This window comes from Carcharodon carcharias, chromosome 6 (assembly GCF_017639515.1).
Source record: "Carcharodon carcharias isolate sCarCar2 chromosome 6, sCarCar2.pri, whole genome shotgun sequence".
NCBI classification, from domain to species: Eukaryota; Metazoa; Chordata; class Chondrichthyes; order Lamniformes; family Lamnidae; genus Carcharodon; species Carcharodon carcharias.
Window position 1 is genome coordinate 104591948 of NC_054472.1, and position 26932 is coordinate 104618879.

At 39.6% G+C, this 26932-nt stretch overlaps 1 protein-coding gene across 2 annotated transcripts in view; it reads left to right on the forward strand.

Moving 5' to 3' along the window:
• rb1cc1 (RB1-inducible coiled-coil 1) overlaps nt 1-26932 on the forward strand; it is a 188996-nt gene that overhangs the window by 34527 nt on the left and 127537 nt on the right. For both annotated transcript variants that reach the window (XM_041189528.1, XM_041189529.1), the window contains exons 6-12: nt 3501-3942; nt 4573-4743; nt 9980-10164; nt 16530-16716; nt 16813-16894; nt 18035-18099; nt 19987-20090. In XM_041189528.1, coding sequence (XP_041045462.1) covers nt 3501-3942; nt 4573-4743; nt 9980-10164; nt 16530-16716; nt 16813-16894; nt 18035-18099; nt 19987-20090 — 1236 coding nt within the window. The remainder of the gene's footprint in view (nt 1-3500; nt 3943-4572; nt 4744-9979; nt 10165-16529; nt 16717-16812; nt 16895-18034; nt 18100-19986; nt 20091-26932) is intronic.

Below are 26932 nucleotides of genomic sequence, written 5' to 3' on the forward strand. Positions count from 1 at the left end.
TCTGTCCAGCCCCCTCATGATTTTGAACACCTCTAACTAATCTCCTCTTCACCTTCTCTCCAAGGAGGACAGTTCCAACCTTTCCAATCTATCTTCATAACTGAAGTTTCTCATCCCTGGAGCCATTTTTGTAAATCACTTATGCACTCTCTCCAATGAATTCACATCCTTCCTAAACTGTGGCCCCCAGAACTGTACACAATACTCCAGCTGAAGTCTAACTGATGACCTATACAAGTTCAACATTACCTCTTTGCTTGGGTACTCTGTGCCCCTGTTAATAAAGCCTAGGATACTGTATACTTTACTAATTGCTCTCTCCACCTGTTCTGCCACTTTAATGACTTATGCACATATCCACCCAGGTTCCTCTGCTCCTGCACATCCTTTAGAGTTGTATCCCTTACTTTATATTGTCTCTCCATTTTCCTCCTATCAAAATGAATCACCCCACACCCCTCTGCATTGGACTTCAACTGCCACCTATCTTCCCACTCCACCAACTTGTCCATGTCCTTTTGAAGTTCTACACCGTCCCTCTCTCAGTTTACAATCCTTCCAAGTTTTGCATCATCCGCAAACTTTTAAATTGTTCCCTGAGCACCAAGATCTAGATCATTAATATATATCAGGAAAAGCAAGGGTCCCAATACCGGCCCTTGGGGACTCCACTACAAACCTCCCTCCAGTCTGAAAAATACCCACTAACCATTACTTGCTGTTTCCTATTAGTCAGCCAATTTACATTGCTACTGCCCCCTTTATTTCATGAGCTATAACTTTCCTCAAGTCTGTTGTGCGGCACTGTATCGAATGTCTTTTGGAAATCCATGTACACCACATCAACAGCATTACCCTCATCAACATCTGTCACCTCTTAAAAAAACTCCAGCAAGTTAGCTAAACATGATTTTCCCTTAAGGAATCCATGTTGACTCTTCCTAATCAGCTCACATTTTTCCATGTGACCATTAATTCAATCCCAAATAATTGTTTTGAGGAGCTTCCCCATCACCAAAGTTAAACTGACTGGTCTGTAATTGCTGGGCTTATCCTTACAACCTTTTTGAACAAGGGCTCAATGTTTGCAATTCTCCGGTCCCCTGGCACCTCCCCTGAGTCTAGAGAAGACTGCAAGATTATGGCCAGTGCCCCTGCAATTTCCACTCTCACTCCCTTCAGTATCCTTGGATGCATCTCATCTGGTCCCGGTGCCTTGTCAACTTTAAGTACTAATTAGTTATCCAATACCTCCTCCTAATCAATTTTAAACACTTCTAGTGACAGGGTTTCCTTGGCAAAGACAGATGCAAAATATTCATTTAACACCTCAGCCATGCCCCCTGCCTCCATGTGTAAATCCCCTTCGACCCTACTCTTCCTTTTACCACCCTTTTACTATTTATGTGCTTATAGAAGACTTTGGGATTCCCCTTTATGTTGGCTGCCAGTCTTTTCTCATAATCCCTCTTCACTTCTCTTTTTTGCTGCTTCACCTCTCCTCTGAACCTTCTGTATTCAGCTTGGTTCTCAGACTACTCCTTAAAGGAAATTTCACTCCATACAACCTGGCAGATTGTATCAAACAGCATGTCCCAGCTGCTGTCCTCAACTGGCAAAGTATAGACAGTACCCAACCAGTCCACGCTTGCAAAACTCAAAACACAGCGCCAACATTAAATGTGATTCTACGATTGGACAGCATTTGATAAATTATCCTCAGCATGCTAAGAATTACACTGACAGCCGATATAAGATTGTCAGCTGGGCTCATAGTGTGGCACATTTGCATGTACTGGAAGCTACATGTATTAATACACAGGGCCCTGTTCTTTGCAGACAGAGAGAACATGTACATACATTGCGCCTGTTTCAGCTAAATAAAATGTGGCAGCCATTCACTGACTCAGGGCAATGCCTTGACCAATCATGGTCAAGCTGCCAGGTTTAAATTTCAGACAATGCGTGGTAGTTAACTGGCAGTCACCCTCTGGTGCATTCTCCATGGCATTGCCTCTACCAATCAGAGTCCACTTGCCAACCGATCAGCACTCTCTTCACATACAGTATAAATTGTTGTTTTCCCCTTACATTAGTATTTTTGCAAAGTGCCCTGATGAGTGCAAAATGAACAGATTTGATATACCTCTCTTTCTCAGCAATACTTTTTTTGAAGCTCCACCATCTCCCCGCTCCAAAATTTTCAATTAGATTTTAACACAATGGTGGCTATCAATTTTTAACAAATAAGCTTGTAATGCTGTAATTACTCATTGTCCCACACTCTCTTAACAGCAGAGGCATTACCATTATCAGCAGGAGAACAATATAGATTGTATATTTGGATAGGCAGTTTCTGTTTTATATGTGAACATAGGAAAGTATAATGGAAATATGAATAAGGAAGAATCTGCATAATAGGTTGAAATCATGTCAGTGTAGCCTGGCTCCATTATGCTTTAGCCCTTGAACCTGGCTCACCTGTAAAGCACACTTGGTTTTGATTCCTCGTTTGTAGTGCTGTAGGAGATTGACTAGCAATATACTTGCTTCGTCATGATTTTGTAATGCTTTCTCATGTCTAAGTGAGTGATGTCTGATCATAAGCAATACTACCATAATCTAATTGATAACTATTCATGTTTACTATAATGGTTAGATTTTAAACACTAGGTGGCACTGCTACCCCTTCCAACTTGTATCTCTAACTACATTCAATTCACACTGAGCCTCCACAATTCTTGTAGTTGAAATCTTTCTCTGTCTCTCAATGTGAGGTCCAGCCTTTTGTTCCCCCTCACACTGATTGGTTCATTGGTCTCCTGACCCAAATCTCTGGTACCCCCTTGCTGCCTTCATCATAAGTTGCTCCTATAGGGCCTGCTGATTTTTTTTTATTTTGGCTTGATCTAAAGCATTTCAATTTAATGCACTGTCTGCAGCATATGCTACAATTTAAAGGTCACCTACTATTTAGGAAGCCTGTGCTTAAAAGTAGTTGTTCATCAGTGCATGTAGGATAACTTGCATGTATTATTTGCTTGTATTGTAATATAGCACCAGTTCCTAAAGAAATTAAATATTTTGTGCAGAAAGTTGAAGTGGTTTTAGAAATCAGGTTGAGATTTTTTTTAAGCAAAAAAACTGACATTAACAAGAATTTATTTGTTTAAAGTAATTTCGCATCAGTTTTTTTCAACTCTTCAAAAGAAAGGCATTTGTGCAATTGAATTACCATTGGAGCAGTTTTGCTGCTTCCATTCTTGCTCAAGGATATTCTCTCAAATGCAAAGCAGAGTTCTGGCCCAGCAGATTGTCCTGTACAGTTTTGTGGAAACTTTGCTTTTACAGTCATGGGAGGGCAGAAGAAGTGGCTCATCTCTCTATTCAGAGACTCAGTGCTGAACCTTTATCACCAGGAAATGTCTCAAGCTTCTGGGTGATGGACTGTTCAATTATTTCATATTGTACTAATACATTATTTTATGTTATGAATTAAGCCTAGGCACAGCAGTCTCGGTAATGGCTAAGATACCACTATTGGAGTGCCTGACCAGACACAGTTATCGAGAATGTCAGGAAAGACTGAAATTACCTACAGAAAAAGAAAGCACAGAGAAAGAAAGCACGGAAGAAGAAACTGAAGATGAGAGGTCCAGCAGTTCGGTACTTTGTTCTGTTAAATCTGCAGTTAACAGGAAATCACCCTCTAGTTCTATATCATTTGGACATTCTGTGCAGAACAGTGTTATTCAACAGGAAGAAAAGGACAACGAGACCAACGATGAAAGAGCTCAGAAGACTGCAGCAGAAGATGAATTTAAAGAAGAAATGGATGACCAAGCTTTCTTCAATGTCTCCTTATTGGACTGGATTAATGTACAAGATAGACCAAATGATGTGGAATCGTTGGTCAGGAAATGCTTTGATTCAATGAACCGAGTAAGTTTTCGAGATTTCAAATTCAAGATGTTTGGTCAAATATTTGGCTAATCCAGGATTTTGAAAATAAACAAAGGCACCATTTTTCATATAATAGTTACCTGAGAGTCTTTTTTTAAGTAGTTTTTGTTGTTTAAAATTTAGAAGTTTCAATTTCATAATAGAACTTTTTCATTCAACAGACTCAGACTTCTAGTTTCTAGTCCAGTGCATTTCTCAAAACTTAAACCGAACTATAAAATTACAGGATTTACTTGTGATATCCAATAGTAAATTTAGTCAATACTTTTATGGAATAGAAAAATAATTTGAGATGGTACGTGTTCTAAAGGGGGACGATTTCAGCAATTTGACAAAGCTCAACCTAAAATGGATTAATGTATGAATTTGAATACGTTAGAGTATAGGTTTGAATGGTACTTTTTTCAATACAGGTATTTGTTTTTCACAGTTGTCTTGGTATAGCAGATTTGTAAACCAATGAAAAGCTTTAATCTAATCAAAGACATTCATCAGTTGCTGACATGTTAACCATACATCGCATGAGGAGTAGAGGGTGTAAGAGAAAATATTGTTAACCATTTCTGGACAGTAATTTAAACACCCTCATACCTTTTTTTTTGCTTTCAGCTTGATCCAGAAATTCTTCAGCCGTTTTTGACAGACTGTCGTGAAACAATTGCCAAACTTGATAATCAGAACATGAAGGCAATTAAGGGACTCGAGGACCGACTATATGCCCTGGATCAAATGATAGCCAGCTGTAACAGACTGGTGAATGAACAAAAAGAATTAGCTCAGGTAAATCTCCATTACAAAACGTAGGTCACTGCTGGATGATATGTGTGGTGTATTTCAAGGCTGTGAGACACTATAAGGGGTTCAGATGTTGTTGTGAAGCTTGAGCTATTTATTGATGTAATTTTAACTGAAATGTATATCTGTCAGACACATCCCTAACTAGGTCTGTGTAATGTATAAGAACTATTATGACTCAGATTTTAACTTGTGGCATACTGCATTCAGGAGTCTCTGATAGTACATGGGAAACATGGAAGTAAGTGCCAGATGTCTGTCAGTAATGTTTTGATTCAGTTAACGTGCTATAATCTTGCTTCCGGGTTCCCCATCCAGTCAGTGTCATTGGACGTGATGTGGACTCGTATGACACAATCTCAGCTCCAGTATTTAAAGGAGTTTGTAGTTTGAACCAAAGAGAGAATGTGCCAGAATGGAGTCTATGTGGCAAAGGCTGAGCCTTGTTTCAGTGACACCTCCCTGCATGTGCAGCTGGGGTTGTGAGGAGGCTGAGAGTGATACACTTCCCTAACGATGGGAGGAAGAAACCTATAGTGAACACCGAAAGGTGTCGTTGGAGGTAGCAGGGGAGGTCAGCAGCAGAAGTGTAGTTCTATGCTGCTGGATTCAATTCAAAGTGCTTGAAGGACCTAATCAATTTAGGCAAAATGAGTACAGTGACACTTTTAAACATATATCAGGAAAAGCAAGGGCCCAACGCTGACTCTTGGGGAATTCCACTATAAACCTTCCTCCAGGTCGAAAAGTATCCATTAAACATTGTTCTGTTTCCTGACACTCTGCCAATTTTGTATCCCTGTTACTACTGCCCATTTATTCCACAAGCTATAACTTTACTCACGAGCATGTTGTTTGGCACTGTAACAAATGCCTTTTGGAAGCCCATGTCACATCAATAACATTGCCCTCATCAACCTTCTCTGTTCCCTCTTCAAAAAACTCCCAAGTTAGTTGAACACTATTTTCCTTTAAGAAAAGCCAGCCCGGATTTGTTAACCTGCATTTGTCCATGTGACTCTTTGACAAATCTTGTAGAAACAATAATTCAGGACAAACACATTTCCTCCTTCATCAAATCATGCTTAGCCTGCCAAATCAATTTATGATTTTCTAAGTTATCCCTTCCTTAGTAATGAGTTCTAACATTTTCCCAATGATATATCTGGCCTGTAGTTTACTGTTTTCTCTCTTCCTCCCTTACACTCAGTCATGTTGACTTGATTGCAGCAGCAAGTGAATATGACCAGTTTCATTATGATGATTTGCAGTATATTCTTCTCGTGTCTGGGCTAGTCTTTGCCTTTTATCTCTTACGTGGCATTGATGCATGTAGAAACATTAAATGGAGGCCACTGATGGCAACTCTTCAGAGGAGTTCAGTCCTTCTGAAGATGTACCTTCGTAGGAATCATTCAGACCAGTTTAGATACTCATTTTTTCAGTGGGACCACTGAGGCAGATAGTTGGGTTTTCTGCTGGGGTTAGCTGGTGATTTACACAGTTCAGTTGAGCGATAACAGATAGGAGACATATGGGCAGTAGTAGAGAGTCTAGGTTGGAAGACATGATCCTTGCCAAGCTTTGCTCAGCTGAACACATTTGATGTACCTTTGTCATTGAAGAGGACAGTCATTGAGTAGCAACAGTCAGGGTGCGATGCATTGATAGGCCTTTACGGTGGCACTTCATGATTGCAAGAAGATTTGAGAATCTACCTCAAGCAGGAGGAGGGGGTGCGTCGATGATGTCAAAGGCTGTTCAAACGATATGCTATTTCCATGGATAGAATGGCCAGTGCTGTGAACTGTCATATTTAAATTAAATGAGTCTTCAACACCATGGAGCAGATTCTGTATGCCGTCTTAAATGAGCAGTACAACGAGAGAACAGGCCATCCTCGACTGGGTATTGTGTAAGGAGAAAGGAATAATTGGCATTCTAGTTATGGGAGGCCCTTTTGGGATGAGCGACCATAATATGATAGAATTCTTCATCAAGATGGAGAGCGACATAGTTGATTCTGAGACTTGGGTCCTGAATCTTAATAAAGGAAACTACGATGGTATGAGGCCCAAGTTGGCTATGATGGATTGGGAAACATTACTTAAAGGGACAACGGTGGATAGGCAATGGCAAACATTCAAAGAGCGCATGGGTGCACTGCAAGAATTATTTATTCCTGTCTGGTGCAAAAGTAAAACAGGAAAGGTGGCCAAACCATGGCTCACAAGGGAAATTAGAGATAGTATTAGATCCAAGGAAGAAGCATACAAATTAGCTAGAAAAAACAACAGACCTGAAGATTGGGAGCAGTTTAGAATTCAGCAAAGGAGGACCAAGGGATTGATTAAGAAGGGGAAGAAGAGTACAAGAGTAAGCTGCAGGGAATATAAAAACTGACTGTAAAAGTTTCTATAAGTATGTGAAGAGAAAAAGATTGGTGAAGACAAATGTAGGTCCCTTACAGTCAGAAACAGGGGAATTTATAATGGGGAATAAAGAAATGGCTGACCAACTAAATAGGTACTTTGGTTCTGTCTTCACAAAGGAGGGCACAAATAACATACCAGAAATATTGGGGAACACAGGGTTTAGTGAGAGGGAGGAATTGTAAGAAATCTGTATTAGTAGGTAAATGGTGTTGGGGAAATTGATGGGATTGAAGGCCGATAAATCCCTGGAGCCTGATAATCTACATCCCAGAGTACTTAAAGAAGTGGTCCTAGAAATAGTGGATGCATTGATGGTCATCTTCCGAGATTCTATAGACTCTGGAACAGTTCCTACAGATTGGAGGGTAGTTAATGTAATCCCACTATTTAAAAAGGGAGGCGGAGAGAAAACAGGGAATTATAGACCAGTCAGCCTGATGCCGGTAGTGGGGAAAATTGCAGAGTCCATTACAAAAGATTTAATAGCTGAGCACATGAAAAACATAGGCAGAATCGAACAGAGTCAGCATGGATTTATGAAAGGGAAATCATGCTTGACAAATCTACTTGAATTTTTTGAGGATATAACTAGTAGAGTTGATGAGGGGGAGCCAGTGGATGTAGTTTATTTGGACTTTCAGAAGGCTTTTGATAAAGTCCCACTTAAGAGATTGGTGTATAAAGTTAAAGCGCATGTGATTGGGGGTAGTGTATTGCGATGGATAGAAAACTGGTTGGCAGACAGGAACCAAAGAGTGTGAATAAACAGGTCTTTTTCCGAATGGCAGGCAGTGACTAGTGGGGTAGCACAAGGATCGGTGCTGGGACCCCAGTTATTCACAATATATACTAATGATTTAGATGAGGGAATTAAATGTAATATCTCCAAATTTGCAGATGAGTCAAAGCTGGGTGGGAGGGTGAGCTGTGAGGAGGATGCAGAGATGCTTCAGTGTGATTTGGACAAGCTGAGTGACTGGGCAAATGCATGGCAGATGCAGTATAATGTGGATAAAAGTGAGGTTATCCATTTTGGTAGCAAAGACAGGAAGCCAGATTATTATCTGAATGGCTATAAATTGAGAGAGGGGACTGTGCAACGAGACCTGGGTGTCCTTGTACACCAGTCGCTGAAGGTAAGCATGCAGGTGCAGCAGGCAGTAAAGAAGGCAAATGACATGTTGGCCTTCATAGCCAGAGGATTTGAGTACAGGAACAGGGATGTCTTGCTGCAATTGTAAGGGCCTTGGTGAGACTACACCTGGAATATTGTGTGCAGTTTTGGCCTCCTTATCTGAGGAAGGATGTACTTGCTACAGAGGGAGTGCAGCGAAGGTTTAACCGACTGATTCCTGGGATGGCGGGACTGACATATGAGGAGAGATTGAGTCAATTAGGATTATATTCGCTGGAGTTCAGAAGAATGAGGGGGGATCTCATAAAATTCTAACAGGACTAGGACAGGACAGGGTAGATGCAGGAAGGATGTTTCTGATGGTGGGGGAGTCCAGGACCAGGGGGTCACAGTCTGAGGATATTGGGTAGACCATATAGGACGTAGATGAGGAGAAATTTCTTCACCCAGTGAGTGGTGAGCGTGTGGAATTCATTACCACAGAAAGTAGTTGAGACCAAAACATTATATGTTTTCGCTCTTGGGGCGAAAGGGATCAAAAGGTATGGGGAGAAAGCGGCAGCAGTCTATTGAGTTGGATGATCAGCCATGATCATAATGAATGACAGAGCAGGCTCGAAGGGCCGAATGCTCTGCTCCTGCTCCTAGTTTTCTATGTTTCTATGATTACACATTGTGGTATTGGAATGCAGTTCTGCTGCAGTGAGCCCAATGTGCCTCACTGAAGCAGTTTTGAGATGCTAGGTCTGTTCTGAAGATATATAATTTAACATAGTGGTAGTATTGTGCAATGTGGTAGATGTTGTCCTCAGTGTGAAGACATGACGTGGTTTTTCCAAGGACTTGTGTAATGGTAACTCCTACCAATACTGGATAGGTACATCTGCAACAGGTTGTCTGGTGAGAACTAATTAAAGTTAGTTTTTCCCTTGTTGGTTGTCTCACCACCTGTTGCATGCTCAGTCCTGCAGCTGTGCCCTTCAGGACTCAGCCAGCTTGGGCAAAAATGGTGTACCGAGCCATTCCTGCTGATGGAAATTGAAGTCTCCCACCCCGATTACATTGCATGTCATTTTTCGCCTCAGTGCTTCTTCCAAGTGCCCGTTATGTGAGTTCATGGAATCTAGAGTTACTGTTAAATAAAAATGGCTGTCCTTAATTTCTTGTTGAACTGTGGATAGAGTTTAATCAAATAATTTCTTTGGATGACAGTTTTTTTGTATCCTAGAGCAGATATACTGATGACTTAAAGGTGTTTTGATTTCTTCCTCTTCTAGCCATTTTAAATTGGAACCAGCAATTTTCCATGAGCCACTGTGGACATTTATTTTTCTGACAATTTTGTGGTGTCTGTGTGTCACAATTCACATAAACATCAGTAAACGTGTTTCTTCACAGTACGTAAGCACTCCGAATCTGCCCCAAGTCGGCCAAAAACTAAGCAAAAAAATTAACCAGTTCAAGGAAATAAATATATTTTAGAATACATGCTTTGAGAGCACTGCTTCATGCAGATTTTAAGTTGCTGAAATGATGTGAATTTATGATAGTGTTCAGTGGATTATCGGAACTTTTGAAGTGTTTCTGTACTGCTTAAAAAAATTTAATGGATGTGAGTTTTGCTTAATCAGCATTTGTTTTATACCAACAGGGATTTTTAGCTAATCAGAAGAGAGCTGAAAACCTGAAAGACCCATCTGTTCTTCCTGATTTATGCCTGAGTCATGCAAATCAGTTAATGATTATGTTAACAAACCACAAGAAACTGCTGGATATTAAACAGAAATGTACCACTGCTAAGCAGGAACTTGCAAACAACTTGCAAGTCAGATTGAAGTAAGTTTGATCATGCTTGAGTTTTATCAGACTCTGGAAAGGAAATATCATTACCAGTTTCTCACAATAAAGAAGCAACTATATTTATTTCAAAACTTAGTTACTAGAGTGAGAGACTTTTTCTTAGTTTTGAATTCTTTTTAAGTGAAATGTCTACATTTATGGAGATAAGTAATTTCAATTTCCTTGCAGATTTAGAATTCAATTTATAGGCAGAGCTGCAGATAAATTGAAACCCTCCCGTGCTACAAAATATACTATGCTAAAACATACTAAATATACTGTGCGTATACTCTCCTGAGGCACTGTGGTAGCAGGAATTGATGGTCCATTTTTTGAACTGTATAAAGAGCTTTATAAGCTGGCTCTAAATTGTTCCCCAGCACCATATTTATGCTGTTAACACCATTTTCATTACTTTTGGATCCATTCTTAAATTCTTCTTAGTTTGAAATAGGGGACATTTAATCTTCAGATATCGGCACTGGAAATTTCAAAACAACGCTAGTTTGTGTATCAGCACTATCTGATTGTTACGTATTTCATTTTAACATTTAAACTGCAATGTACAACAATGTTTAGATGACAATAGCAATGGTTTCAGAGAGCAAAATATTTAACTTTGTGTGTGTGTTTGTATGTGTGTGTATGTATAGAGAGAGAATCTAACCATCCCTCCTTGGCGATCAATGGCATTACCATCGCTGAATCCCACACTATCAACATCTTGGGGGTTACCATTGACCAGAAACGGAACAAGACTAGCCATATAAATACGGTGGCTACAAGAGCAGGTCAGAGGCTAGGAATCCTGTGGCAAGTAACTCACCTCCTGACTCCCCAAAGCCTGTCCACCATCTATCAGGAGTGTGATGGAACACTCTCCACTTTCTGGATGAGTGCAGCTCCAACAACACTCAAGAAGCTTGACACCTTCCAGGACAAAGCCAGCCTGCTTGATTGTCATCACAACCACATTCACTCATGCCATGCACAGTGGCAGCATTGTGTACCATGTGCAAGATGCATTGCAGGAACTCACCACGCCTCCTTAGACAGCACCTTCCAAGCCCATGATCACTACCATCTCGAAGGACAAGGGCAGCAACATATGGGAACACCACCATCTTCCAAGCCACTCCACCATCTTGACCTTGAACTGCTTTGCCATACCTTCACTGTTGCGGGACCTCCATTCTTAACAGCACTGTGGATATACCTGCATCACATGTTTCTGCAGTGGTTCAAGAAGGCAGCTCACTGCCACCTTCTCAAGGGCAGCTAGAGATGGGCAATAAATGCTGGCCTAGCCACTGACACCCACATCCAATGAATGAATAAAAAAAATATACAAAATATATATAAAAATTTGCACTTTCCTGGCTGCCTTCCATAATCCTCGACTCCCTTATCTATCAAAAATCTATCTAACTCGGCCTTGAATAAATTCAGTGACCCAGCCACCACTGCTTTCTGGGGAAAAGAATTCCACATACGAATGGCCCTCTATTTATATAAGTTGTGAATAGTTGAGGTTTAAGCACTGATCCCTGTGGCAGTCCATGGCCAATCCGAAAACCGATTTATCCCTACACCCTGTTTCTTGTTAGCTAACCAATTCTTTCTCTGTGCTAATATGTTACCACCCCCCCACCTTGCTCCTCAAACACTGTGCTCTTATCATGTGTAGTAATCTTTGCTGTGGTACCCTATCAAATGCCTTTTGGAAATCAAGGTACACCATGTCTGCAGGTTACCCTTCATACACATTGCTTGTTTCTTTCTCAAAGAACTCTAATAATTTAGTTAAACACCATTTTCATTTCACAAAACCATGCTGACTCAGCCTGATTCCATTATGATTTTCTAAGTATCTCACTATAACCTCAATGTAGGTTCTAGCAATTTCCCTACAACAGATGTTAGGCTGATTGGCTTGTAGTTTCCTGCTTGCTTTCTGTCTCCTTTCTTGAATAAAGGTGTTATATTCGCTACTTTCCAATCCACTAGGACCCTTCTAGAATCTAAGGAATTTTGTAAGATGATAACCAATGTCTCTACTATCTCTGCAGCTGCTTTCTTTTAAGACCCTATGGTGCAGACCATCAGGCCCTGTGAACTTGTCAGACTTTAGGTCTAATAGTTTTCCAGTATTTTTCCTGATAACGGTGATTCTTTTAAGTTCCTCCCTCCCCATAACCCCTTGATTTTCAAGTGTTTTTGGGAGGTTTTCTGAGTGAAGATTGACATAAAATGTCTGTTCAACGCTTCCACCATTTCTTGTTTTCCATTATGAATTCCCCAGATACACACTGTACAGGACCAATACTAGCCTTAGTTACTCTATTTTTCCTATTTAAGTACTTACAGAAATTCTTACTGTCTGGCTTTATATTACTAGCTAGCTTTCTCTCATACTCTGCTTTCTCGTCTTTTTTACTTATTCTTTGGACAGATTTTAAGATATAGCAATCTTCTGACCTACCATGAATCTTTGCGAATTTGTGTTTCTTTCAATTTGATATAAATCTTAACTTCCTTATTCAGCCATGGATGATGCATCCTTTTCAAAGAGTTTTTCTCACTAGGGGAAACCTTTAACAGTTAATATCTCCTTAAAAGTTCTGCCACAGCATTCCTATTGTCCTCCCTTTTAACACAGTTTCCCAGTTTACTTTAACCAGCTCTGACTTCATATCTTTATGGTTAACTTTATTTAGTTTTAAAACACCAGTCTTAGACCCACACTCTCTCCACCCTCCTTCAAACTGAAAGTGATATTCTACCATGTTATGAGCGCTGTCACTTGGAGTCTCCTTTACTATGAGGTTATTGATTAATCCTGTGTCGTTGCACATTACCTGGCCTAGTATATCCTGCTAACTTCTTGTCTCTAGAATGTACTGCTCTAAGAAATTGTCTCGAATACTCTTTAGGAACTCGTTTTCCAGGCCACCTTTGCCAATCTGATTTGCCAAATCAACATGTATCTTAAAGCCATCCATGATTATTGCAGTAACTTTCTTCCACATCTTGTTTCTTCCTGTATACTCTGCCCTACAGTGTAACTGCTGTTGGGGCTATACTCCTTCCAGTGACCTTTTACCTTTCCTATTTATAACCTCTACCCAAATTGATTCTACATCTTGCCCCTTCGAGCTAAGGTCATCTGTCACTACTGTACTAACGTCATCCTTAATTAACAGAGCTACTCACCACCTATTCCTAGCTTCCTACCTTTTTGAAATGTCAAATGCCCTTCAATATTCAGGTCCCAGCCTTGGTAATCCTGCAACCATGTCTTCATGATGGCTATCAGGTAATACATAGTTATTTCTATCTGTGTTAATAATTCATCCATTTTGTTACAAATGCTGCGCACATTCAAATACAGAGCCTTTAGCGCTTTCTTTTTCCCATTTGAAATCTCTGGCCTTATCTGCTGGTGCACTGAGAGGTTTGTACACTCTGTCCTTTCCTGTAACACTCTGGTTATCATTACCCAAATTGCTATCCTGCTCTCTTACCTCGTTCTTTCTGTTTGGTTTGCCACACTTCCTCTCACATGATCCTTTCTCCCCACCTATTTAGTTTAAAGCCCTCTCTACCAACCTTGTTACAAGACTCACCAGAAAACCTTTCGCAACACGTTTCAAGTGAAGACCATCCCAGTGAAACTTTCCCCAGGACTGGTGCCAGTGCCCCACGAATCGAAACTCATTTTTCCTACACCAGTCTTTGAGCCATGCTTTCAAGTCTCTAATCTTATTTACCCCATGTCAACTTGCATGTGGCTCAAGTAATAATCCAGAGGTTATTACCTTTGAGGTTCTGCTTTTGAATTTAGCCCCTAGCTGCTTATGCTCCTTATGTAGAAACTCTTTCCTAGTCTTGTCTGTGTCATTGGTACCTACCTGGACCACAACAACTGGATCCAGCCCCTCCCACTGAAAGTTTCTCTGCAGCCCTGATCAAATGTCCTGAATCATGTCACTGGGCAGATAACACAGCTTTCTGGATTCTTGCTCTCAGCTGCAGAGAATTATCTTTCCTCTTGACTATACTACTTCCTCCTACCACTACAGTCCTATTTACTCCCCTATAAATACAATAGAATGGTTATAGCAAACAAAGAGGCCGTTTGGCCTGATATGCCCACATCTGCTCTCTACAGCAGCCCCTAGCTAGAGCCATATAATTTGTATGGTGAGTATTGACACAGGAAGAAATCTTGGAAAATCCCTAGGGTACAAAGCATGCACAAATGTCTTTAGGGATATGGAACTAAGGACCACTGATCTTTCAAAGAGCTAACAGGCCTCCAGCTGGGCACTTAAGTGTCTATGATTCCATGATTGAATGGATATGTATGTTTAGGTTTTGAGATTTTCTCTGCAGAAGACAAAAAAAAGCTGTTTTGCGGTTTTAGTGTTGAATGCATTCCATTATACTTTGACGCATTGCACACAGAGCAGCGGTTATCTACAGCTGTTTAAAAAGTTTGCAGTGGCATGTAATATTGTGTACTTTTTAGTTATATTGATGGGTGGAATTGTGTGTTAAATTATTGCTGTGGTTTAGCAATACCTGGCTGGCATTGAATTTTGTAGATGCTGACTGGCATCGAGAGCAGGAAAGGATTCCATCAATTAAAGGAAATGAAGCAGTTGGAAAGGTCTGTAGCAAGAATATAATAGCCTTTTGTGTGAAACTTTCATTAAAGAGCCTTTTGGAAGTCAGGGTATATCACCTCACATTCTCAAAATAGTTGAAGATTAGCCAGGTAGGATCTTCCCTGTCTGAATCCCTGCTCACTGCTGGTAAGTAGGCAGGTGTACAAATTTTTCTTGAGTTTATTCCTGATAATTGATTCCATTATGTGGCATGGAATGGAAATGAGACTAACAGGTCAGTAACTGCCTGTATCTGTTTTGTCACCCTTTTTGAATGTGAGCACCATATTAGTCTGGGGGTACAAGAAGATTAGAAACAGTGTTGGGTGAGCCTCTAATTATGATTGGTGCTTCATAAATCTCCTGTCTTTTTGAATGCTGAGATAATTACCATATAGCTCTGGATTTGTTTGTTTGAGCACAATTATCCTGTTTAGAAATTCCTTCTTCTATAGTTAAATAATATGCATTGTGAGTCCATGAGGCTGCTATTTATAGTAGCTTTTTAAGTTGCTGCCATTTGGTTGAAAAGAATTGAAAATTGCACCAATTTGGGCTCAGTATAGAGCAAGAGAGATACTTGATTGCAGCACATTTCTTCAGTATACTTGATTCAGTGATTTTCTTTGTTAGATTCACTAGTTGTGTATAGATTATTCCTTCATGTGAAGACTATTATAACTTCATGTGCTTAATGGCTACTGTATAAAGAATACTTAATAAAGAATACAGACTTGAATTGTAAAATAGTTTTTAAAATCTATTGCTTATTTGTAAATATATTTATTTCCTACAAATTCACTTTAAGAAGTGCTTTCAGATATTTTAGCGTGATGTTTTAGATGATAATTTGCTATCAAAATGAAGGTGAGGCTAATAGCACATATTTATATGCAAGTAGTACAAGAATTGCAGGTGAGGGCAGATGTGGGATTAAATGCTGAAATCTAAAGATTGCTGTCAGAAATCAGTTTTGCCTTAGCAAGATTGTGTTTTTAAAAAGATTATCTGCCTCTCCAGTAAAATGCATTGAATGGCTGTGAAGGTGATGTATTTGTGTGATACCTGGACTAAACTCTCCACAAAAAGCCCCAAGTCCTGTCCATTTCAGTCCATGTACCCTTTTAATGACATAAGTATTAATTATTACCAGTTAATCTCTGAAAATTAGCCATCACAAGTCTGAAACCCTATTCCTTCAGGTTTTAATTGCTGAAGATTTCTTTTAAATGTAAACATTTTCTGTTTCATCTTCCTTCTCCAATCTTCCAATCCCCCCTCCCCCCCACACCCCAAATTAATATTTTTGTACCTACTTTGACTTTTAATTCACTCACTCTAACTTATACATCTTTCTTGGTCCTTGTGCTGTTAATTTCAGTCTTCTGGTCTGATTGGTTAAAGACGTGCATAGTTGTTTCCCTGTCTACCAAGGTCCCAAAAGCTCTGTTTCTCTTGATGTGACATTATCATCTCACATTTTCAGCAATTTGCCAAGGAAAGGATTTTAAAACTCAAACATGCAAGGTTCACTTTGTGGCGCAAATTATGTCCATTACTTATGATAAAATAGTAACGTTTGTCAGAATACCACTGTAGAAGCTTTCGGTAGATTTTACTGTCGTTACAAACTTTCCACCTGTTTCAAAATTACATAGTGATTTAGTGCTGATTGTTTTGTGTCTTTGTTAGGTGGTGCTGTTATGTGATGCTTCACGCAGATCAGAATGGTGAAAAACTCCAGGCTTTGCTACGGCTTCTGACAGAATTGCAGGAGAGAGTCCGGATTGTTGAGGCACTTAGTACTGTTCCGCAAATGTACTGCCTCGCTGTTGTTGAGGTAGTAAGGCGGAAAATGTTCACTAAACATTACAGGGAGGTATGTTAATCAATTCTGGTGTAAACTTCCATATAATATTACTATTCATGTACAAGATTTAAAAATAAACAAAATAATTCACTTTTTATTTTAAAGTGGACCAGTGCTCTTGTAAAAGAGGGAAAGCAACTCTACGAAGCTGAGCGAGCAAAAAGGGAATCATTTGGAAAGCTGTTTAGTAAGTTATTTTCTCCATTACCCAGGTCCATTGCATGAAGACAAAATTGGAAGAATTAGTGGTCTGTACTTAACAAATTAGCAATTAGTTAATTATTATGCTTCTATTGTTTATATGTGACATCTGATTTTTCATTCATTTCATTTTCATTTTTTCACATTTTTTCTTAATTGTTACAATCGTTTATATTTTAATGAATATGATTTTATTGACATATTTCTGAGTACAATTCATAACTTTTTAATATGTTGCACTTACCAAGCCGTATTTTTGGATTTTTCCAATGTGATTTGCAGATGTGTAGCAACATATCCCATGATGTTCAGAAGGAATGGATTGGACCTTTGAGTTTGTTGCTCTGCACTGGCTCCCAATTTGGCAATGTCTCAATTTGCAAAGTTCACACTCTTGTTTTTTAAATACCTCCATCGCCTCACCCCTCTCTATCTTTAACCTTTTTCTAGTCTTGCAGCCTTCTAATGTCTCTATGCTCCTTCAATTCTGACCTTTTTTACATTTCCGATTTACATCGGACTACCACCATCACTGCTTCAGCTGTCCAAGCTCTGACTGTTTCTTGCATATAAATTGAGCGTTTAATTATATACGAGTGATGTTAACTGAGGATTCACCTATGCTCCTATGAGCAGAACAAAACTATGATTATTGGGTTTCAAGGTGCATTTTATAATGCTTGTCTCTGTAAATAAAACCTTATAGTGTATAAAAGGTTAGGTTTCTGTTCTATCCTTCACCACATGTCTATCTTGAATAGAACATTGACCTGTGGAATTCGCTTCCCATGCCTCTCTGCCTCTCCACTTTATGCCTACCTCATTTAAGATTCTCCTTAAAGCCTATTTCTTTGACCAAAATTTTGCTTACCCTCTTTAATATCTTTCTATGAGTGCGCCCTCTCTCTCACACCCCCTCCTGGTGGTACGGTGACTAGTTCTCGCCCGACTACTCAGCAGAAACTATAATTGAAACAGAGGCTTGACTGGACTGTCTTGTTCATCACTCTCTTATCCCGCTTGGCTATTAACGGATCGCTTTGCTCACTTTAATGTTTTTTGTAATTTTACGTAAATTTTCAAGTCGACAAATTGTATATTTATACTGAGCCTTCTCCTCCCACAGGAAGGTCATTTCTTAGAAATCGCTTGTTTAGGGGGCTTGACTCATGGCCGCCATCATCATTTTGTGTACGTATAAGTAACTTTTGTCTGAAGAATTAATGTATTAAATTTGTTTGAATATTTTAAATCATTGAGCTTTTGCAGTAAGGTTTGTTGCTTTTTTTAAGAAAATGTTTGAATCATAGGGCAGGGTTTTCCCTGTGGGGTTCTGAACCCTTTTGTGGGTCAGAAGCTCGCAATATGTGCTAAACAGTCACTCAGTGATCTTCCCTATAGTGGCCAATTAATGACTAGAGGGTAGTCTCACTTTCCAATTAACAATAATGGGCAGGCTCCAGAAGCTGGAGAATGAACCAGAGGCCTTCCAGCTTGAATGCAAGTTATGTGAGGGAGAGGGCACTTCAAATTGGAGGCACCCCCTCTCCTACTTCATCAATGTTGCGGATCCCTCTAGAGGGTGGCCTGTGATTGCTGCAGCAGCCTGGCAGGCAGGGAGGGCCTCTCGTCCTGCCTGGAGCGCTGACCTCCCCGGTCTGTTGTTGAGGAGTCTGCTTCCAAGCAGTTAAACTGGCCACCGCTGTGTGCAAGCACCTGGAGGCCAAGTGGAAAATTTGTTGGCCGCCTTTAATTGGCCTTAATAGGCTATTAACAACTTTTTTGACTACCTGCTGCATGCAGGTGGCTAATACGATCACCCACCCGTCCCTCCGCTGTGGCCTCCTCCCCCTGCCCAATCCTGCCTCTGTTTGGGATAGAACTGGGGAACTGGCACATAATCCATTGGCACTATTTTAGCACCCACCTGCCTCCAATCCCAGACCTGGCAGGGCCTAAAAATCAAGTCCATCAGCCTCTGAGCATTCTTTGTGAGGTTATGGTTATGGTTATTTAATGCAAAATTGCTAGTGTATTTGAAAACTGACTTTTTTTCTCAGCTGCTTAAATCTTTATGAAAAGCTTTTGATTAGTAAAATGTTTCTGTTTATGGATTATTTTTGAGAATAAATGGAACCAAATATAACTCTGCTTCAGTCGTGAACCAAGGAATTGTGTATGTCCTGATCATGAGTATATGAGTTCAGTTGGTTTGCCAGTAAACATCAGTGAGACTACACTCGTATTTTAATCAGATCTGTTATAAAATAGCGGCTTTATTTCCTCTGACTTGGAGACTTTGTTCAGTCATGAAAATTCCTTCTAGCATAGTTGAGTTAGAAATCTTATTTCAGCGGCGATCGCAACAAGTAGCTATTTAATTGTCATGGGATCTGTATAAATAGTTAACTGGTCATGTTTTATTGAGCGTAGTAGTTTAAATTCTCACTTCTGGTATACTTCACAGTGCTGCCCGTCAGGTCAAGACATTCCTCAGGCTGCAATTTCTTCTTAAATTACTCATATTAAATTAGTACTGCTAAAATCTATTTTATTATAGTGTTGGTAATACTTAATTCTTTACAGTGTTTTTAATTCCACAAACTTTTTTGGGGTATTGTGAACAAATGAGAGATTTCCCCTGTCGTTTGTGCACTATTTTTTAGCAAGGGAAAAATGAGGTTTCTGTATGTACACTTAAGATGGATCATGGTCACCAGCATTTGAGCTCCAATGATAGCATTAATGTAGGATAGTTAGCTCTTTATTGTAGGTGAAGGCACCAGCTAAAGCTAAAGTTTGAGATGACCTCTCCCTCTCATACAAGTGTTGAATTGCCACCAGTTGGGTTACAATTTTTCGATTCATCTTTTGCCACAAAGTAGGAATTGTATGGTGATGTAACTGCCTCCTGAAATATTATTTTCAAAGCATTAATTAAGACAATTCCATTGAGATAGAGAATGCATACCAGTTCCTCCATCTAAACACAAATGAGAAACTATGAAATCAGCATCCATTATCTGTTAAGTATACTTTACAACAACAGCATTAAATTGTTGACTTTCATTGTTGCAGACATACAAGCCTCGAAAGTTTGACTTTGAGCTTCCTGATGTATCCTTAGCTGACCTGCAGTTTCTGCAGTCATGCTGTCCTTCAGAAGTTCAGCCTTTCCTCAGGTAACTTGCGCAGCTGAATGTTGCCTGAGTTTTGTTTGTTATGGTTTTCCAAGAATGTAAATTCACTTTATTAAAATTTGTTTTTAACTCAAAAAGACATTAAAAATGCAGTCATTTTTTGGCGCTGGCTGAACTATGATTTTTTAATCTAGGACAAAAGAAAAACTGCAAAGCTTTCTTGGTGGCACATGTCAGACTTATTTTTAATGTGTCCTAAAAAATAGGTGAATTTCAAAATTACTTTTTGTTAATCTTATATTCCTAAGGCTGAAGATGTTTTATGTGAGAAAACCTGGTGTAACCTTTTAAATGTCAACCTGGCTCCATTGAGAGTATTCTCCCACTGGAGCAGATGGTTGCATGCTGGAGCATCACAGCATGACTTGAGCTCATCACTTAGGCTGTTTCCAGTCAAGTACTGAGGAAGTGGCATACTAATGTTAGAGGCACTAAGCCTAGAACTGAAAAGGAATGATTCACCTGTGGAGCAATCTAGGTCTCGGGAATTACTTATTCAAAGCGCTACCTTGGTTTTTAATCACTTTGTATAGAAAAGTCAGTAGATTTTTGCCCTTTTTATTAGATTTTGTCTTTTTTGGAATAATATTGAAATACATTAAATATGCTGACCTTAGGAGAAACATGCCATGGTATAGCCAAGCTTCCCTGGCGCTATTCATGCATAACCTTTCTTTACTGAAAAAGTTAAATTTTGAATTATTCAGTGGCCCATGTATTCTTTTTTTAAAAAGAAGGATTCATTAACTTACTTTAAAAAGTTTCATTTTTCATCACACCTGTGAACTGATTATTTTTCATTTTGTTTAGCCTCCACATGCAAATAGAAACTTATGATATGCCATGATAAATCAGCTTTCTATACTGGGTAAAATTTTGATTTTATTTCTGCTACTGAATATGCCCTCCGTAATTACAATTATCGGAAAACAGGACAAAGTTTTGTCTTTTAAGTCCTGTGTATTGCTTTAACTCATTTTGAATAGCATCCCGATTAATTGATACTCAGCAACTCAAGGTTGTTGCAGGAAGTACAAAGCAGGATGCTAGGCCTTTTGTTCATGCAAGGTTTATTAGAATATGAAATGTTTTGCTACAGCTCTCTTTAAAAATAAATAAATTAGAACAAACGGGACTTGAAAATTCTTAAAGGATCCAAGGAAAGAACAGGAAAATAGAACAAGGGTAGATCAGTCCAGTATGGAATTAGCATAGAAATATGATGGACTAAATATTATTTGAAATTTTTTTGTGTTTCAATGAACTGCCCTTTCTTTCTTGAGGAACATGTATTGCAGTCCTTTATTGAAGGCAATTGTATTACAATGAGTGACACCTCATTCCTTAAAAAGTAATTGCTTATAGGGCAGAACTTAATTTCTGCCACTAGGAGTGGGCTGAAGGCTGTGGGGCCATATAATCGGGTGGGAATGTGTGGAGTGGTGAAACTGTTGCCTTCCCTACTCCCCCTAATTAAGTTGGGCGGTGAAGATTGAGGATGGCCGTCATGTCTGGAGGCCATTTGAGAGTCTTAAGTGTCCAATTGAAAGTATTCTGCCAGTGGTAGGGGGAGTGGGCAGTATGCTATTTGGGGAGGCTGTTAGGTATACTCTGGCAGTCTTTCTGCAAGCTCAGGATGAGAAGGAGAAACATTGATCAGGCATCCTGTGCCCCATGAGAGCCCATCAGGCAACAAGGGCCATCTCTGCTGAAAGTGACCTCTGCCTTCCACCACAACCCCCTAGCTGGGGCCTATCTGAGGCTCTGGCGAGCCCACAACACTCGCCTGTGTTCTGAATTCATGGCTGCTGCTCTCTGACCTGTTGAAGTCCCAAGTGTGGCTTCCACTTCTGCTGGTACTGTTGGGACTAAAAAGCTGACTGCACGCTGGCCTGATCTTCACCTTTAAAGACATGGGAACCCCAAATGTGGGCTGTTAATGCCTGATTGACATTTAATCCTGTTGAGGCTCTTGGACATAGTTGCAGTTCTTGGACATAGTTGCGGTAGGGTTGCCACTGGCTTTTTGGCTGGTGGACAAGGCCACCACTGCGATGATTAAATTCAGCCCATATTTTGATATTTAGTACGAGAGAACACAGTGGTAACACTTCGTGTGACTAAGGCACCAATGTTGTCACAAGTGGATCAATCTGTGATGAACTAGTGCTAACATCTATTTGTGGCAGGTATTTCTCTAATACATCCTGGCTTCAAAATTGCCCAAGTTGTCTACTTATCATAGCATTTGGGGCTACAGTAAACTGTATTAATCAGCACTGTTCAAATTTTTCCATGTTAACCGGCATTTTTGATTAACTGGCACCAACCATTCCTGGAGCATGCCGGATAACAAAAATTTCACTGTAATTTGTTTTGTATTTAAAGGTGCTTGAATAGTGTTTGTTAATTGGCTTCTACATTGTCTTCGTTTTTATGCTGTGATCATCGTTGATTTTCAACATCATAAATTCCTGCCTCTGTTTCTCTGTTCATGTGTACTTGGAGCTTATCATGTACATAGAACTTACAGCACTGAAATAGGCCATTTAGCCCATCTGATCCAGACCGATGCTTTGTTGCTCCATACTAGCCTGCTTCTAATCTGATTATGTTATGACCCAGCAGCTTGTAAAGCTGAGTTATTTAAAAGTCCCAGAGGGAAACTTTAAACAGCTGTCATAACCTATATTTTTAAGTGGTATGTTTGAGATGCAGCCCTAAATTCAGGAATCAGATCACCAGTTCTAACTACATGAGACATTTATTAATTTACACAAGTTAAGTATAAACACATGGCTACAAATTACTATCATTAACTTTAACAAATTCTCAAACTAATCTTCATTAAAGCAATAGCAACCCATAGGCTTCAAGCAGACACCAGGCAAAGCATTTTCACCTGACAAATTCAAAATTAGGTTCCTTTCACTTTGGTCCCTTTGTAGACACAGTGGTAGGCTTACAGACTTTGATGTTACATTGCCTCTGCCCTGCACACACGAAACTGCTATCTGTTATACCTAGCACATCTCATTGAATGTAAATTCTCATTGTATCACCAGCCCCTTTGAACTCCCACTCTTTGAACAATAAAACCCCTTTCATAGTACCAATTTTATTAATATAAACATTGCTTGGTCTCTGCTGGCTAGGTGCCAGATTTCACTGCCCTCTATACAACAAAACACAAATGCACTCTACCTTACTGTTATCTCAAAACTAGAATACATCAAAGCACCCAGACTAGCTGTCTTTAATCCAATTAAGACACACAGACACACCCATAGACCAAACCTCTATTTAAAAAAAAGAAATTCCAATAACGGCACTAAGGTTGGAGGAGTTGCAGATAGTGAAGAGGATTGTCAAAGGATACAACGGGATATAGATCAGTTGGAGACTTGGGCGAAGAAATGGCAGATGTAGTTTATTCAGACAAATGCGAGGTAATGCATTTTGGAAGAGCTAATACAGGTAGGGGTTATACAGTAAATGGCAGAACCCTTAAGTGCATCACGGGCAGAGGGATCTGGGTGTACAGGTCCACAGGTCACTGAAAGTGGCAACACAGGTGGATAAGGTAGTCAGGAAGGCATATGGCATGCTTGCCTTCGTCGGCAGGGGTATTGAGTATAAAAGCTGGGAAGTAATGCTGCAGCTGTATAGAAACTTAGTTAGGCCACACTTGGAATATTGCGTGCAATTCTGGTCGCCACATTACTAGAATGATATGCAGGCGTTGGCGATGGTGCAGAGGTGGTTTACCAGGATGCTGCCTGGTCTGGAGGTTATTAGCTATGAGGAGTGGTTGGAGAAACTCAGATTGTTCTCACTAGAGCGACGGAGATTGATGGGCGACTTGATAGAAGTTTTCAAAATTATGAGTGGCATGGACAGAGTAGATAGTCAGAAGCTTTTTCCCAGGGTGGAAGAGTCAATTACTAAGGGACGCAGATTTAAGGTGAGAGGAGAAAACTCTAGAGGAGATGTGCTGGCCAAGTTTTTTTACGCAGAGGGTATTGAGTGTCTGGAATTCGCTGCCAGAGGAGGTGGTGGAAGTAGGTACGATAGTGGGTTTAAGAGGCAGCTTGACAAATACATGAATAGGATAGGAATAGAGGGATATAGACCCCGGAAGTGCAAATGTGTTAGTTTGATAGGCAATATGATCGGCGCAGGCTTGGAGGGCTGAAGGGCCTGTTCCTGTGCTGTACTTTTCTTTGTTCTAACATTATATAAATTAATAGCTTCATGACAATTAACATATCCTTCAATTCATTTCACCATTGTGTAACACAAGACACAAGCAGCAGGAGTAGACCACATGGTCCTTCAAGCCTGCTCTGCCATTCAGTACGACCATGGCTGGTCTTGGGCTTCAACTCCATTTCTCTGCCTGCTCGCTGTATCCTTTACCTCCCTGAGAGACCAAAAACCTGTCTATCCTAGCCTTAAATGTATTCAATGATAGAGCATGACTAGCTACCCTTCTTTATTTTTATTCACATCACAGCTTTGTCTGTTCACCTGCTTGGAGAGGAAAGGTACGTGGGGATTTTCTCCTTTAGTCCAATGTGTCTTTAGGACCTCTTAGCTGTATATTTGAAATTGAAGAACTAGTGTTGAAGCACAAGTGTTGGTCTGAATGTTCTCCATTTGTGCTGTAAGCTTTGATTAGCCCAGTGACAAATAGCTGAATGCGGCACAAGTGGTTTAATGCAGTGCAGGAAGCCACAGTCAACAGTGAGATGAATTATTAGTTGTTTTTGATCTTGACTGAGAGATGATTATTGTCAAGACACTGTTAGAACCTCTCTTTGATTATACTATGGGATCTCATGTATTAACTAAGCCACTCAAATCTAGGTTCAGTTTCTTTGACAGTGCAGTACTTCCTCAGTATTGACTATTGTTTTGGCTTACATTATTTGCTCAAGTCTTTTGGCATGAACACACCGTTTTCTCCTATCTTCAGCGTTGATTCTGGTTAGAAATGGTTTCAGCTGTGTTTTGGATCTTTTCACATTTTTGAAAGTTAACAATATTAGAGTTCTCTTTGAAACTTTTTATCAGTGAACTTGGACAAGTTATCAAGCCTTTGTAGTCTGTTGCCTGTGTCTGGTGGCCTACAATTGACTTGGCATTTGGTATCTAGTTCATGCTGATAGCTGGAGTTAATGTGTTACATCAAATCCAATTAAAGCTTTGTGGTGACAGATGCTGACAGTTCTGTAGGCGACCTTGATATGATGGTCTCATTGAAAAGGAGGCGATCTTGATGAGAAAAATATCCAGCAATAATTTCTCTAAGCATTAAGGAAACACTTGTAACTTCAGGGTACTTGCTCTGAAGAGGTTTCCTTAAGGACTGGAATTAACTCGTCCAGCTTCACTCTCAAAACTTGTAAAGATAAGTTTTTATCAGGAGGTTCGATATTAATTCATCTAAACCATATGACTAAAACAGGCAGGTCGACTGATATTACGGAAGGGTTATCCTCACAAGTACAGACTTTGGCCTTGATGAAAACAGGTTTCCTCATATGTTCCATCAATGATGTTGTTCTGTTGATTACCATTATTCATCCTTATGGATGTTTTCACATCAGTCAGCAACACAGCACCCATTTCTGCAGAAGTAAGTTGCCCTCTGATGATTCGTTGAGGCTTATGTTGACACCATTACAATTCTCCCCAGATGGATGGCTGATCAGTCCAAATGACAGCTATGCATTTACCAACTTTGTTTAAGGGACTAGTGCCTGTACCATTAGTGCCAACTTCGGCTTTAGTGATGCCTAAGATGTCCATGTCTGAAATCTTTACCATGCTTTTCTGGTTTAGGAATGATGTCAGATCATTAGCAGTTTTATTAAACAGCTTTGTTGTATTCATAGTTGTATTTGAAACCAACAGTCGAGAAATCTTAAATTAATTCCTGCAGGGTCAGCTCTCCTCATAATTGTGCTGTTTAAACTCCACATACAAAATTTGTTCCTGTTTTGCCTCTAATTTCTGATCCTTTGGAATTGAACCGTTGGTGCTTGATTTGGAAAAATAATACAACCCAAGTTGCCTGCTAATGCATGGACATAAAAAATCTATCAGTGTGTAAATTGCTTTGCATCAAACAGTGAGGAAAACTTAAATATCAATATGTATTTTATGTATGGATTTTTTTCCTTGTGATATGAGCCATGTCTGTGCTGCTACAATCTCTTGAAAATGAACTCGAGCATGAATTTGAGAACAAGTTCATGGGTACATTAACTTAGGTAATATCATGTGATTGGTATAACAAAGATACCACACCAAAGGTAGGTAAACTATTCTCTGTGAGATGTAATAAAATAGCTTAGCAGTTCCAAATAAATTTAGAATGATACACAGCTGTCTTTTATATTTATGTTTGATACAGTGCTATTTTTTTCAATTATCCTCCACATACCATAAGTAAAATCAGCATTCTGGGAACATTAGTCCTTTTAAGACATTTTTTCAGCCAGAACCATCTAATTTTTCCTTCACTTTCTACACATATTCTATAATACTCAATTTTGACTATTGTCTATATCAGTGTGCTATATAATACTTACTCTGAATAGTACTGGATCCTGTTAACCTTTGCATGTTTATTTTGGAGAGAGATCATGTTGCCTCAATGGTTTATTAAAGTCTGTTTTACGAGTTGAAGTACTATTGGGATGAAAAGTTGATCAATGCTGAATGTACACATCAAAATTATCTTTAATTGCAATACTAATTGTAATTGGCTTTAATGTATTTGGCCAGATGTTTAGATTTTCCATCTATCTATATTC